The 15,865-nt window shown below is 42.5% G+C and overlaps 2 protein-coding genes across 4 annotated transcripts in view; one reads left to right on the top strand and one right to left on the bottom strand.

The window, feature by feature from the left end:
* Window positions 1–15,865, top strand: part of LOC137629104 (uncharacterized) — a 261,346-nt gene that overhangs the window by 180,785 nt on the left and 64,696 nt on the right. The window lies entirely within an intron of this gene.
* Window positions 1–15,865, bottom strand: part of LOC137629676 (protein-L-isoaspartate O-methyltransferase domain-containing protein 1-like) — an 89,964-nt gene that overhangs the window by 46,224 nt on the left and 27,875 nt on the right. The window contains exon 3 of the mRNA XM_068361231.1: window positions 13,371–13,464. Coding sequence (XP_068217332.1) covers window positions 13,371–13,464 — 94 coding nt within the window. The remainder of the gene's footprint in view (window positions 1–13,370; window positions 13,465–15,865) is intronic.

Here is a 15,865-nt window from a genome sequence, read left to right as displayed (position 1 = left end):
GGGGAAGGAAAACATTGAGGTCCTTCTCTTGACCTTCCCCGTGCTGGTCAACAGTGCCGACACACGGGGGCGAGCTGGTATCGTTCTTTTAAGGTAACCCTACAGACTCCTCACTGGGTAAAACCCCAGTTGATGGGCTTCCGGTTACCGAACGAAGACTCTTTATTCGAAATGGGCTGCACCTAGGGTACAGCACATTCGGATTTGAATCTTGGCAATCCACTCAGGGACGCCGCTGAGGATTACTTCTCCCCGTCTTCTAGGGTAGGAGACATCAGAGGTTGGATCATACAACACACTAACTCTCTTGGTCAAAAGCCCAAGTGAGTAGAAAAGGCGTCTTCCGTGTAAGGAGGCGATCTGCTGCTGGGCCTAAGGTTCGTAGAGAGGGGTCTTCAGAGACTGAAGGACCCGAACCACGTTCCCAGGAGGAGGTTGAGATCCGACAGGGGGACAAGTTATCTCAAACTTGCATAAGTAAAGGCACCAATGGGAGAGAATCCCCTTCCGCGACATCAGTCACAAAGGACCGAACACTTCGCCTGGAAGACAGACGCTGAAAAGTGTCTGAGGTGCCTAGACATCTTTTCCGTAACCTGTTGCGAAAGGCCTCTCTGAGGGTGGTGGTGTAGGATCGTCCCAGGCGAGAAGTCGAAGCAAAGCTACAGCTTAGGAAACCGTTAGCATGTGGCTGCTTGGAAGATCGTGCCGTGGAGGAGGATCCCTCGGAACTCCGTCAGGAGCTGTAGAAGGTCCGGGAACCATTCAGCGGGTTGCCATAGCGAAGCTATTGGAGTCGTTGATAAGATCCTGCTTATCCTGACTTGGCTGAGGACTTTTTCACCAGACCGAATGGGGGGGAAAAAACAAGGTACACTTCTAGACCGCCCCATCGATCTTGGAATACATTTTGTTTGAGAGCCTGGGGAACGGTCGAGTGGGAGCCTGAAGATCAGGGCCGCTGCGAGCATAACCACAGTCGGGGACCCCACAAAGTTAAGACTTTGTTGGATAAAAGATGATTCCAAGACACTAGGAGCCCACTATCTGGGTGGTTTTGCAAGCACATTCCTATACCAGGAATGACGCGAGCAGATGGGGGAAACTAGTTGTCCTCTGTCCATCTGAGGCTTTGTACTGCTAGATGGTTCTCTAAGAGAGGTGAATGCTAATACCTTTCTGAATCGGGCCAACAGACAAGGATGGAATGGTATGGCATATGACCCCCCTCTCTCTTTTGATGCATTATAGAGAGCATCAGGTTCAGAGGGAAGACGAGAAGACAGGCCTCTTTGCAGAAGCTCTCGTCTGCCACCCATCATCCACGGATTGTCCAGCGGTGAGGGGGGGGGGAGTGCATAGCAATAAACACACCTCGAGATGATGTCGAGACGTGTAACTAATTACACATTCTTGCAACGAAGGGGAACAGCCTGTTCTCCCTCCAACTGCCACTCATCCAGTGTGGTTGGCCAAATAAGACCGATACCAAATGGTAAACCAGTTAATCAGTACAGCTTATGTTATAATAGCGAATCTCCATAGAGCTCGCTTTTCGGACAAGAAACTGTACGGTAATCACCGAACGCATCCAACCAAACCCAAGAGGGGATTGAGACGTATCTTCAATCGATTGTTGGGTGGGTAAAGAGCATAAGTCTACTACGGAGTAGTAACACCGAACTGTGCGCATGACAAGCATACATGCGTAGTTCGACTTAAAAGTCGTCTCCAGAACTCAGTTGGAGAACATTGGAAACGTTCATAACGGAGGTTTCCCGTTCTAAGGACAAAAAAAACGTTCGTACTTCTCCGTTTCCGATCGGTAAACTAGCATTTATATTAGATGTTCCCTACTAGGGAACAGATATGCTTATGTGAAGTTTCCAGCCAAAGCCTTTGTAGGAGACTAAGACTTCTGATCGAGGGAAAGGAAAAAATGCCTATAAGGAGGCAGAATGTAAATGTTGTATGTCTGGTTACAGGAAAGTAGCCAAGTAATGTACTGAATAACCTGGTTTCAGTAAGGGATATAAATATACAACTTAATAGAACGGAGTTCTAATTGGAAGATGTATATAGCCCTTATTGGCAGAAAGATCGCTTGCACACATATATGTACAGGTATTGCTCAACTTATGACCTATGCGACATACGACTATTCGACTTTACGACCATTTTTTCACGGTGATGATGTCACAAGTTTATCGGAAATAGGACGAATATTTCCTTGAAAATAATCTATTTTCTTGTATATATATAAACTGATTTATCTTGGTAAATTACTATTTTCTTTTATTGTTAATATTCAGTATTTATTTTCAGTTAAAATACATTAAGAAAAGTTTTAATATCTGTCGAGTTCATATTATGTCTGGTGACGTCACATCGCCGGCGGAAAGCTTCCGGGCAATATAGTGATTTCCTTCCAATAGGCTAACGATTAATATTAGTATTTCCATTATCGAAATATTAAATAACGATACAAAGTATTTTGAGGGTCTGTATCGGTTGTCATGAGTACTACGTAGCGTAAATTTGACTGTACGCTACTTTTTTAATCTCTGATAATGGATCGATGTTTATCTAAAGAAAATATACTACTGTATTAGGGCAAATATTTTCTTGAAAATAATATATTTCCTTTTACATTATAGAAATAAAATACTTTTGTTTGTTAAGTTAGTATTTTCTTTTCATTTCTTGCGAGAAACAAAGAATATGAATTTACATATTTTGCAAGTCATTCTGTACGTCACGTGACTTGTGACGTCATGTATCTGGCGGAAGCGCGCTGACAAACCGAATGATTTCCTTCATTGTTACCGAGTAATCTTATTACAGCTTTCCCATCATCGAAACACCCAGTAACGATCTCAAGTGTTTTAGTGGTCTGTATCATTAGTTATAAGATTAGAACAACTTACCGTAAATTCAAGAAAAAAAGTCTGATGACGTCATATTTCTGGCGGAAGGCGAAAGGCAAATCAAGTGATTTCCTTCCATGCATTACTATTCCCATAATCGAAACATCGAATAATGATATATAGAATTTTTTAATAATTTAGTAAAAAAAAATATGAAGATACAACTGAATTAAAAACAAAATACAGAGAGAGAGAGAGAGAGAGAGAGAGAGAGAGAGAGAGAGAGAGAGAGAGAGAGAGAGAGAGAGAGAGAGAGAAAGCGCGCGTATTCCTTTTATAACTAATAATAAGGTCTATAAACGAACTGTATGGAAAATGTGATACCCTATAACATATTGGCGCTAATGAACTAATATGCATTATGAAGAAATTTCGAATGTCAAGAAAATTATATAAATCAGTGTTATTCGCACTATATATATGTGCTCATAATAGTAATACAGCAGCGTGACCTTGAGATCAGCTGATACCAACCGAAAGTAAATTAAAAGTATTTGTTGATTACAGTATTGATATGCTCAAGAATTTGAAAAATAAAATATAAACGTTCTTTAATAAACCACAATTAAACACAGTAATGTCTAATGAAATATAAAGGCTTAATATTGAACTACAATACTGTATGAAGCTTTAAAAATGAACTACCCGTATGCGATTGCGAGAGCGAGCACACACACACACACTCACACAGAAAGAGCTACAACGATTTCGCATTATACCTAATGATTAGACGAACTTTATGGAAACTGATTTCCTGTAACATATTGGCGTTGATGTAATATTCATCATGAAGATATTTCTAATAAGTTAAGAAATGATAAAAAAAAATATGCCATACATATGCACGCCATATTTTGATACGGTAGGTAGCGGCACTTTCAGATCAGCTGATCATAACCAAGGGTAAAAATTTTCAGTACTCGATTGTAAAATGCTTCCAAAATTGATGAATAGAGTACAATAATGCATTTATAGAGCATATGATATTCAATGAAACAAGAAAATGGAATAATGATAGACAGTAAGAAAATATTGACAAAATATGATCCAGACGATTGCCGAATCATAACGTATCAAAATAAATCTACGGAAACTTCACTTTTCTAGTTCGACATACGGCGAACTCGACTTACGACTCATCTCTCGGTCCCTATCTCGGTTGTAAATCAACCAATAACTGTACTTGTCCATTTGCGCTAGCGCATGCGTATTCTCTGCCTCCAGGAAACGTTTGCAACGAATCCGGTTGCGGGAATAATGTATTTGCGACGAATCGCAACATTATTGCCGAAAGAATTTTGATCGTTGACTAACTGTTTATGACAATAACCTCACGGTTTTGTCTTGGCTAGAGTGCCTTCTCCGGGAAGGCTTACGGCCTTCATGAAGTTTTAACACCCATTGAAGTTTTGTAAAAAACTTCTCAGGAACGAGTCTCCCGAAAAAGGGTGAAGGCACGTATGTGGGGGTTTGCTTCAAGAAGGCCAAACATAATTTCCATCGACCGCTTACCTAAAGGGGTTGCCATCGAACGCTTTCTCGATAGTGAGAAAACTACCGTCTAAATCAGACAAGGCCTGCCAGGGGAAATGAACTGCAATGTAAAGAATTTTTCATTCCCCACTCATTTCCATCTGCTAACCAAACCACTCGAAGTGGGAAGGGGGAGGAAAGATGACGGTGGTTCGTTCGAAAACGAAAGGATCGGTGCTGGCGAAACCTCTATGGGAAAAAGCGTAGGCTTAATAATCTCTCTCTCGCGAACGAGAGTGAAGTCCTCCCAAAGGAGGACATCGCCTACGGCAAGCTTTCTCCCAGCTCTATGGAAAAAAAGCATAGGCGTAAAAAATCTCTCTCGCGAACGAGAGAGAATTCCTCCCGCAAGAGGACATAGCCCAAGTAAAGCTTTATCCCAGATCTATGGGAAAAAAGCATAGGCGTAAACAAAAATCACTCTCTCTCTCTCTCTCTCTCTCTCTCTCTCTCTCTCTCTCTCTCTCGTGAGAGAAAGCAAGAAGTTCCCCTCGAAGGAGGAACATCAAGTTGAAGGTTGACAGCGATTGCTACCTGGTAATGAGAGCAGCTCACGAGCTACCACATGTGCTCTACGTCGCTGTTACCTGTGAAAAAAAAGGAAGTTGTTATCAATTACAATTCATGCTCCGTTGCACAAAATACACTATATGGGGAATAAGTCACCTTCCTTGTAAGATAATTCCTCGAAAGGGAGCTGAACTGTTATAAACTTTAATTCTGTAATGAAACAAACACACCCTCAACACTGACGAATGACAACAACCTTACGGCGGAAGCAGTTGGATAAGATGTCAAAGCACTGAAGTTATACTATCTAACAACGTATATTTCCATTTATACATATATACACTCAAAGATATGCAAGATAAATGAAAACACACAAGAAAACCAAAAATAAAAATAAACGAAAAACATCAAGGCCAATCTTTGCGGGAGAGAAGGGCAGCATGTCCGTCCTCTACCGAGCCAAAAAGTAAAGTAGTTACTCAGCCGAGAGGTGTGAGTGAGCGGGGTAGCCAGTCTACCCCACCCCCCACCCGCTAACTAGCGGATGGGGTAGTTATCCCTCACTAAAATTATCATGGCTCGTTTTTCAGCTGCGCCGAAAGTAATACCCTATTATGAATAGCGAAGGTTTGTCTCTGTGTCGGAACATGATATTTTCAATTTAAAATAAATTTTTGAATATACTTACCCGGTGAATATATATGTAGCTTACGTCTCCGACGGTCGACAGATTCCAAAAACTCGCGAGCGGGGTGTGAACAACAGCGCCGACTATCGGCCAGATACCGCATATATTTCCCCAGGAATTCAGTTCTTCTCAGTCCGTAGGGTCTTTATCGGGGAGGAAGGGGGGGGGCCTTTAATTATATATATTTACCGGATAAGTATATTCAAAAATTTATTTCAAATTGAAAATATCATTTTTAAATATTTAACTTAGCCGGTGAATATATAAGTAGCTGATTCACACCCAAGGTGGAGGGTAAAGACCAGTATTAAAACATTAAAGGAATAGACGCTCAAGAGTTTTTGACAATTATTCAAAAAACAATATTAAGTATAGGTACCTGATAAGGAAGCTGACTCTGATGATTACTCTGCCTCATTAGTCCGCTATCCTCACGAAGCCCAGCGATCCACTCAGGATGCTGAAAGATTTCCAGGAGCTGTTATAATCAGGGTAAACACCCCTACAACAGGACCTCATCAACACCCTTAATCTGGGCGCTCTCAAGAAACAATATTTTGACCACCCGCCAAATCAAAAGATTGCGGAAGACTTCTTAGTCTCCACATACAACCCAAAATAAGATTAAAAATTTCAAGAGAAGATAAAAGGATATTGGGATTAAGGGAATGTAGTGGTAGAACTTTCACCCACTACTGCACTCGCTGCTACGAATGGTCCTAACAGTGTAGCAGTCCTCATAAAGAGTCTGGACATCTTTCAAATAATATGAAGCGAACACAGATTTGCTCCTCCAAAAGGTTGCGTCCATAAAGCTTCTAAGGGATCTATTTTGTTTGAACACTACTGAAGTTGCTACCGCTCTAACTTCATGAGTCTTAACTTTAAGCAAATTTTGATCAATCTCACTTAAATGAGAGTGAGCCTCTCTAATCAAAAGTCTAATAAAATAAGATAACGCATTCTTCGACATAGGTAAAGAGGGCTTTTTAACCGAACACCATAAAGCCTCTGAATTACCCCGCAGCGGTTTGGTTCTATCTAAATAAAATTTTAGAGCTCTAACTGGGCACAGAACTCTTTCAACTTCATTCCCAACAATTTCAGATAGACTGGGAAGATCAAACGATTTAGGCCATGGACGAGATGGTAGTTCATTTTTGGCTAAAAATCCAAGCTGAAGCGAGCATACTGCTTTATTAGCGGAGAAGCCGATATTCTTGCTGAAAGCATGTATCTCACTAACCCTTTTTGCAGAAGCCAAGCTCACTAAAAAAAAAGAGTTTTGAGCGTAAGATCCTTAAGTGAGGCTGAATTCAATGGTTCAAACCTGTCTGACATAAGGAACTGAAGGACCACGTCCAAGTTCCAAGCAGGAGTAGAAATATGACGCTCCTTGGAAGTCTCGAAAGACTTCGAGAAGGTCTTGAAGGTCTTTGTTATTAGACAGATCCAAATTTCTATGCCTAAAAACTGAAGCTAACATGCTTCTGTAGCCTTTTAAGGTAGATGCAGAAAGAGAGCAACCATTTCTCAGATAAAGTAGAAAGTCTGCAATCTGCACTACAGTGGTACTGGAAGAGGAAATAGAGGAGGACTTGCACCAGTCTCTAAATACCTCCCATTTAGATTGATAGATCCTGATGGTAGAGGATCTTCTAGCTCTCGCGATCGCTCTAGCTGCCTCCTTCGAAAACCCTCGAGCTCTAGAGAGTCTTTCGATAGTCTGAAGGCAGTTAGACGAAGCGCGGGGAGGCTTTGATGAAACGTTTTTACATGAGGCTGACGCAGGAGATCCATCCATAACGGTAAACTTCTTGGGATATCTACCAGCCGTAGAAGTACCTCTGTGAACCATTCTCTCGAAGGCCAGAGGGGAGCAACCAACGTCAACAGGTCCCTTCGTGAGAGGCGAACTTCTGAATCACCCTGTTTAGGATCTTGAACGGTGGGAAGGCATAGATGTCTAGGCGAGACCAGTTCAGCAGGAAAACGTCTATGTGGGCCGCCTCTGGATCTGGAACTGGAGAACAGTAAGTCGGGAGCCTCTTTGTCAGAGAAGTCGCAAAGAGATCTATGGTGGGACGACCCCATGTCACCCATAGTTTCTCGCACACATCCTTGTGCAACGTCCACTCCGTGGAGATAACTTGTCCTCTTGTGCTGAGGCAGTCCGCTAAGACATTCATCTCTCCGTGCACGAATCTCATCAGAAGAGAGATGTTTCGAGCTTTTGACCAAGTGAGAAGGTCCCTTGCGGTGACGAAAAGGGAGTGGGAGTGAGTGCCTCGTTTTGAGATGTATGCCAAGGCCATGGTATTGTCTGCCTTCACCTCCCCCACTTTATTCCGAACAAGACTCTCGAAACTCCTTAAAGCAAGATGGACTGCCAAAAGTTCTTTTGGCAGTTTATGTGAAGACTCTTTTGGTCTGTGGACCAAAGACCCGAGCATTCCAGATTGTCCGGTGTCGCTTCCCAACCCAAATCCGATGCGTCTGAAAACAACACATGGTTTGGGTTCTTGACCGCAAGAGAAAGACCTTCTCGAAGTCTGATGTTGCTGTCCCACCAAGCTACACATGTCCTGTCTGAGTCGGAGATCGGAATAGAGATCGTCTCTAAGCCCTTCTCCTTGTTCAAATGGTGGTTTAAGTGAAACTGGAGAGGGCGAAGATTGAGTCTCCCCAGAGAGATAAACTGCTCCAGCGATGAAAGAGTTCCCACGAGGCTCATCCAAACTCTCACAGAGCAACTGCTTTTCTCTTGCAAGTGATGGACTTTGAGCAGAGCTTGCTCCATTCTTGTGGGAGACGGAAAAGCCCGAAAAACTCGACTCTGTATCTCCATCCCCAAATAAAGAATTGTCTTGGACTGAGTCAGTTGCGACTTTTCTACGTTCACTAGGAGACCTAACTCTTTGGTTAGGTCCAACGTCCATTTGAGGTCCTCCAGACAGCGATGAAGGGATGATGCCCTGAGTAACCAGTCGTCCAAATAAAGGGAGGCTCTGATCCCTGACAAATGTAGAAAACTTGCTACATTTCGCACGAGCCTTGTAAAAATAAGAGGAGCAGGGCTGAGGCCGAAGCACAGTGCTCGGAACTGATACACTACCTTCCTGTACACAAACCTCAGGTAATGTTGAGAGTTTGGGTGAATCGGAATGTGGAAGTATGCATCCTGCAGGTCGAGAGACCATCCAGTCGCCTTCTCTCACAGCTGCTAAAACAGATTTGGTAGTCTCCATTGTGAATTTTGTTTTTACAACAAACACATTGAGAGAACTTACATCTAGCACTGGCCTCCAACCTCCCGTGTTCTTCGGAACCAGGAAGAGACGGTTGTAAAAGCCTGGGGATTGAAGGTCCGAGACTTTCACCCCCTTTTCCAACAACAGAGATACTTGATGTCGCAAAGCCTGTCTCTTTGTCTCCTCTCGATACCTGGGAGAGAGGTCTATCGGAAAATTTACAAGCGGAGGTCTCTGTACAAAAGGTATTTTGTAACCCTCCTTCAGTAACATAACTGACTCCCGGTCTGCACCCCTCTTCTCCCAGGCCTGCCAGAAGTTCGTCAATCTGGCCCCTACCGCTGTCTGAGGTCGTGGGCAGTCAGACTTTGCCACGTGAGGATCTGGATCCTCTTTTCTTACCTCGTTTGTTATCCGGACGAGAGTTTCCCCTGCTGGGGGCTCTGGCACAAAATGGAGGAATAAATCTTGCAGCTGGCGTGTCAAACTTGGGTTTGGAGGCATAAGAAGCAGGTAAAACCTTGCGCTCAGTCTTGGCCACCAAATCGTGTGTGTCCTTTAGAGCAAGAGATGACGCGATATCTTTAATAAGATGTTGAGGGAACAGAGTAGTAGATAAGGGAGCAAAAAGAAGTTCTGACTTCTGACAAGGAGTAACCCCTACAGAAAGAAAAGAACACAAGGAATCTCTTTTCTTAAGAAATCCTGCTGTGAACGTAGCCGCCAGTTCATTGGAGCCATCCCTTATGGCCTTGTCCATGCATGACATTATTTGAATAGGAACATCATTGTCCGATGGAGAAACCTTCTTACTTAAGGCTCCCAGGGACCAATCCAAAAAATTAAAAACCTCGAACGCACGAAAAACTCCTTTAAGGAGATGATCCAGTTCTGAGGATGACCAGAAAATCTTCAAGCGTCTCATGGCTAGACGACGAGAAGAGTCTACTAGGCTTGAGAAGTCTCCCTGGGCAGAGGTAGGAACTCCCAAGCCGAGAACTTCTCCTGTGTCATACCAGACGCTCGCGCGCGAGGCCAATTTAAAAGGGGGAAAGGCAAAGGAAGACTTTCCTAAACTACTTCTGGTTTCCAACCAGTCTCCCAGCAATCGCATGGCTCTCTTAGAAGAGCGAGAGAGAACCAACTTCGTAAACGAAGGAGTCGAAGAAGCCATGCCTTGAGAAAATTCAGACGGCGGCGAACGTGGAGCAGCAGTTACAAAATGATCAGGAAAAACATCCCTAAAGATATTCATAATCTTTTTAAAGTCAAGGGATTGTTGGACAACCCTAGGCTCCTCCTCTTCTGACTGGATCCCCAAAGGAATATTAGCTGAAAGGGGATCATCAACTTCTTCTTCAGAAGGCACATCGTCTGACAAAGGTAAAGTCTTGTGAGACGGAGAAAAGTCAGAATGACGAGACGGTAAAGCCTGACAGGCTACATCAACTTGAAAATGAGCCGCAGTTAAAGTCGAGGGGACGACGTCACGTCGAGGCTGCGAAGACTGATGTTCTATCACACGACGAGCTTGATGTGACTGACGTTCATCGTCACGTAGGGACAGAGGCGACTGTTGTTCTATGTCAAAACGAGACTGCGGAGACTGACGTTCGACGTCACGTTGGGTCAACGGAGTCGGCCATTGAACGTCACGTCGGGGCTGCGGCGACTGCAGCTCAACGTCACGTCGTGACTGCGGAAACTGAAGTTCAAAGTCTCGGGACTGACGTGACTGACGGGAAATACGTTCTGAATCACGTTTGACCGCAAAGCTGACATTAGGGATAACGTCAGAGCGACGAGACAAATCTCGCTTAGGAGGTTGAAGACCTGAATCACGTTTGCCAGTACCGTGACGAACCGCAAGTAAAGGATCCTTACGCACGGGAACATGATCGTAAACTTCCATTAAGGAGGAAAGTTTTAACTGCATATCTTGCAAGACGCTTAACTTAAGGTCAACAGCGCTCGAAACAGATCGTGAAGTCGGTAACGTCTGTGCATGCACGTCATCGCAATGAACGGGACTCTCAAACTCAACGTCACGTTTGCGCTTAATAGGAGAGTTATCCTCCGATGAAGGAATACGGTCGGGGCTGTCCCAATGACTACAGCCAGGACGTTGGACCTGTCCTGAAGGGACTAACTTATGCTTCAACGGTCTCGAAGCCTTACGCCAAGACTTTTTAAGAAATGAGTCATCGGATGACGAGGAGAACTTCGTCTCTCCTGTCTTATGGTAAGGACGTGCTTGAAGAGCAACGTCTGATACCTTTGAGGGAACGTCTGTTCGTTGGTTAAAGGCTCTCGCTCCCTTAGGTCCTACGACATTCCTTCTCCCAAGGGTAGGGGAGCCTGAAAGAGTTCTTGGACTAAGCAAGCGACAAGCACGAACAGACAAATCCTCCGGCAAAACACTAAACACATTTGTTGCACTTATCACTCTATCCCTTCAAAATCTTTGTCGGACATAAGTTGATTCCTGTCTGAGGCCAGCGATTCGACCTTCTCACCCAACGCTTGAATAGCCATTAACATATCTCTCATAGAAGGTTCATTAGTGCCAATAGGGGGTTCTGAAACTACCACTACAGGAGGAATAGGTTCAGGGGCATGGGAAGAGGAAAATTCTTGAGATCTAGAAGAGCTTCTTCTAACCCTATCTCTTTCGAGCTTCCGAGTAACATTTATCATACTCCAACCACTCGAATTCAGACAAAACAATACATTCCTCACATCGATCCCCTAATTGACAAGGTTTACCCCGACAATTAATACAAATAGAATGAGGATCGATGGAAGCTTTAGGAAGATGTTTATTACAGTCTTTCGAACATTTACGATAGACAGGAGAAGGGTCAGCCATTGTGAAAATTTCAAAGAAAGTCCAAAAATAAAGCCAAGTTCAGCAACAATAAATAAAAAAGTAATTCAAGAGTTTTATCGAAGATAAACCAACATAGCGAAAGCAATAAAACCATGAACAAGTACTTCACCAATCAGTAGAAACTTTGAGGTTAAGCGCGAGCGGAACCAATGCTGTCATTACTACCGACAGAGAAGAACTGAATTCCTGGGGAAATATATGCGGTATCTGGCCGATAGTCGGCGCTGTTGTTCACACCCCGCAACCATCATGGCGATCGCTCGCGAGTTTTTGGAATCTGTCGACCGTCGGAGACGTAAGCTACATATATATTCACCGGCTAAGTTAAATATTAAAAAAAAACAAGATTTAGGTGGTCAGTAAGGTGTCATCAAAGATATTAAGAGAAATTTCTTTCATAAAGATGATGTCATAAAATAAAGATTAAGATTACCATAAGCATCTTTAAAACACAAAGTGAAAAGGAGAAATTGGGATAGGTGGGGAGGGTGAAGGGACTAGTGATAAATACACAATTTATGTAAGTAAATAAGGCAGAAGGTAAAATTAAGATTAAGATGGCAAAGCACCTAATTCAATAAAACTTGAAATTGAAATGTTATATGTATTTGAAATAAATTGGGAAGAATATATACTGAAACTGTTTAAGGCAATATGGGTAGAAGTATTGCCAAATGACTAGGAAGAAAGTCTTGAAGAAATTTTTTTATGTAGGATTGGATTGAATGAATTAATTTGGGCCATAAGGCTCAGTGCTAGGCCCTGAAAAGACATTCAGCATCCATTTGCAACTGAACAAAAGCCCTGCAGTTGCAGGGAGATAAAAGATACTGTAATCATACGATAATTATAAAGGAATCAAACAAACAATCTTTGTTGAAGATTACCGAAAGCAAAATCAGAGATAACTCATTTAGGAATTCCTGTTTGAACAAATAGCCACTATCCTTTGTCATCAGATCGTCTGGGAATCCCGACAACGAAGTCGGACAGGGAAAATTTAGGACTCGTAAGAGGTTTCTGATTCTTACCCTCTTTGGAGGAAGAAGCAGAGGAGAAAAGAACCTTTTTTGCCTTATTTTTAAGACGGCTACTAAACTTCTCTACAAATATCACAAGGGGAAGTTATAGAACATATCTTACCTTAACATCCAGGACATACAGAATAGGAAGGCAACCTTCACAGGTAATGCAGCTTCTCATACATATTGTAAAACTAATCACAAATAACTGAAAGAAAAACACAAAAGCACACCATGGACATCTGACGAACTGACATCTGATCATCATACCAACCAAGAGTAAAGTGGTTAATGAGCAGCAGGCTCCTACGCACCTACCTAGCGCTAGTAGGAACAGAGGGCAACGATTCAATACTGCCCTATCCACAAAACTATTTTAATTTTGGTGGTAGCAAAACAGCAATAGAGCATACCCATATGTATGAAGAAGGATTGTATTTGTGTATGAACAAATGAGCCTTTAAAAATCTAACCTGAATTAATATTAAGACATGAGTAATATAAGAGAATGTTATGTGATGTAAAAAGAAATAAACTGATATAACGTACCTATGATTAATCCAGCCATGGTTGAAAGGTATCCTGTGCCTGATCCCAAGTTAAGGAAAGAATGCCCAGGAGCAAGTTGTAAGCTTTCCATCACCTGAAAGTAAAATTGAATTACAAATCTGAGGCTGTATCATAAGTATGGTATTTTCATTATAAAATAAATATTTGAACATACTTACCCGGTAGCTATATATATAGCTTACGTCAGGGATGTAAACTATATATATAACTACCGGGTAAGTCTTATGTTTGAAAGTTAAAGTTTAATGCATAGCACATGAATTCTGATAGAGGACTGGACTGGATTGGATTTATGAATTTGGGCTGTATATCCTGAAGATGGGGACTGTGAGTCCATTCAGCACCAAAGTACAACAGGGGAAAACACAGCAGTTGTACTATAAAGTTAGTTAGAAGAGGTTGGGCAGCAAGGAGGAAGAAAGGAAAGGGGAACAGAGATAAAGCAGAAGGATATACCAAGTTCACCTAGAGGCTGCAGGAATGCTGCAAAGACCCCTAACGTTTCTTGCTTTTTTTATCAGCTGATCTGGTTACGACTAGCCAGCTATTTGGTTAAATTATCATAAAAATAGTTATTTGTACATGAAATGAATTCCAAATCAATTAAATACCGGTAAATAAATAAAATACAGTACAGTACTGTAATTTCTATAAACTTTTAAAGGAGCCGGCAGGCCAATGCCGTTTATTAAGCACAGGACTTTGGCATTCATACCAGTTAATAAGATCACTTGTGACATCTCCAAACTACTTAAGATTTTGGTCTCTTGACTTTCGGTTTTGTGTCACGAGAGAAATTTATCTAAAAAATAAGAACTTTTGAAATTCCATCTCCCCACTTGATAATTAAAATTAAGATCTGGGATTACTACCATATTTAGACCTGATGAAGATCTCAAATCAAATGAGTTTTTTTTTAAGTCATTTTTTTTTCTAGACATGACAAATACTGAAGAAATTTGTATACTTCCTAACGTTACGCTGGAAGACTAGCCGTAAGACTTTTAAGCGAGATGGAACTACCCTAGCGCTAGTTAGTGGGGGGAGGTAGGTGGGGTAGCCGGTCACCCAGATTACAAACACACATACCTGTGATGTTTCGTCACTTTTTATTGCAGGCAGAACTTCTTGGGGGACAAGTGATGGCGGCCCAATGAGAAGATGTGCATGCTCTTGTAGCTAAACTGTGGATTCTCTGTCGAAGTTAAAAAGAGGAGAGTACTCCTGACACATAGGAGTTGATCAACCACTACAGGACAAACCTAACTCAAGAACGAGAAAGTTGTCCCTAGAGAAGTACATCGGCAAATGGGTGAACTCAGGCTGAGGGAGAGTATCATTGTCAGAGGGTTGGCAAACAAGACCGAGGTTAGGATAAGGGTTGGTCGTATACGCCTCTTAGGTGGAGGATCCCGCGGCTGGAGGGCTGAGGTTGCTTGTACTAGTTCCAAAGGAGCGTGGGCTGATGGAGACAGACAGTAAGAGGAGAGGAATCCTTGTATCCAAGTTGCAACAGCTGTAGCGTAAGCATGAGCTGAATTCAATCCCTTAGACCAGAGGGAATGAAAAAAAGATATAACCCCAAGGGGTTATGTCACCTGATGCAGGTGTGAAGGGCCGAGGAGAAGATCCTAGGAATTGGCCCAAAAACATTGACAGAGATCCGAACTTGTGGAGAGAAAAGAAGCAAAGAATTATGTTCACAAGATTCGTTACGAATCACAGGAGAAAGGCGACAGAGGCGAGTGGTGACTTCTGTTGCGGCAACCGCTGTGTAGAACTGTATTCTAACTGCCTGGAGACGGCATATAAGTGGGGGAGGGACTCCTTCAGGAGTGACGCTGTGCCTAAGAGCGACATTTTGTTGCCGCCAAAGGTTCATTTGTCATACCGAATTACAAGGACGTTCTGTTGTAGGCAGTCGAGCAGGATGTGTAGGTGCCAGAGGTGTTCCTCTTTGAAGGGAGAGAACACAAGAAAGTCAACCACAGAGCACATGCACAACTAACAAAGATCTTATCAATGAATATGTCAGCTAGCAAGGTAACCATATACAGTGCTAAAAAGTGACGCAAGGGAAGAGGTAGTGCGTGGAAGAGGTGACTTTGTCCAAGGCACACGGCACGTCAGCTCACTAGTAGTAGAAGTAGTAGTACAGTGGTACCTCTACATACGAATTTAATTCGTTCCACAACCAACTTCGGATGTAGAAAATGTTCGGATGTAGAAACGAATTTTCCCGTAAGAATACATGGTAATTCATTTAATTCGTTCCTCAGCCTAAAAACCCATAATAAATCCTTAATAAATGGCTACACATAATTACACATAACAATAACATAACTGCATAATATGAAAGAAACATGTAAAAAAGATAATTATAAAGAAATAATAAATAAAAAATGTGTTTTATTGCCACTTTTCCTTAGAGACAGGCCAACGCAGGTCTAGGATTTGCTACGCCAGCAGAAGGA

This window comes from Palaemon carinicauda, chromosome 37 (assembly GCF_036898095.1).
Source record: "Palaemon carinicauda isolate YSFRI2023 chromosome 37, ASM3689809v2, whole genome shotgun sequence".
NCBI classification, from domain to species: Eukaryota; Metazoa; Arthropoda; class Malacostraca; order Decapoda; family Palaemonidae; genus Palaemon; species Palaemon carinicauda.
This window is presented reverse-complemented; position numbering and strand designations above follow the sequence as displayed.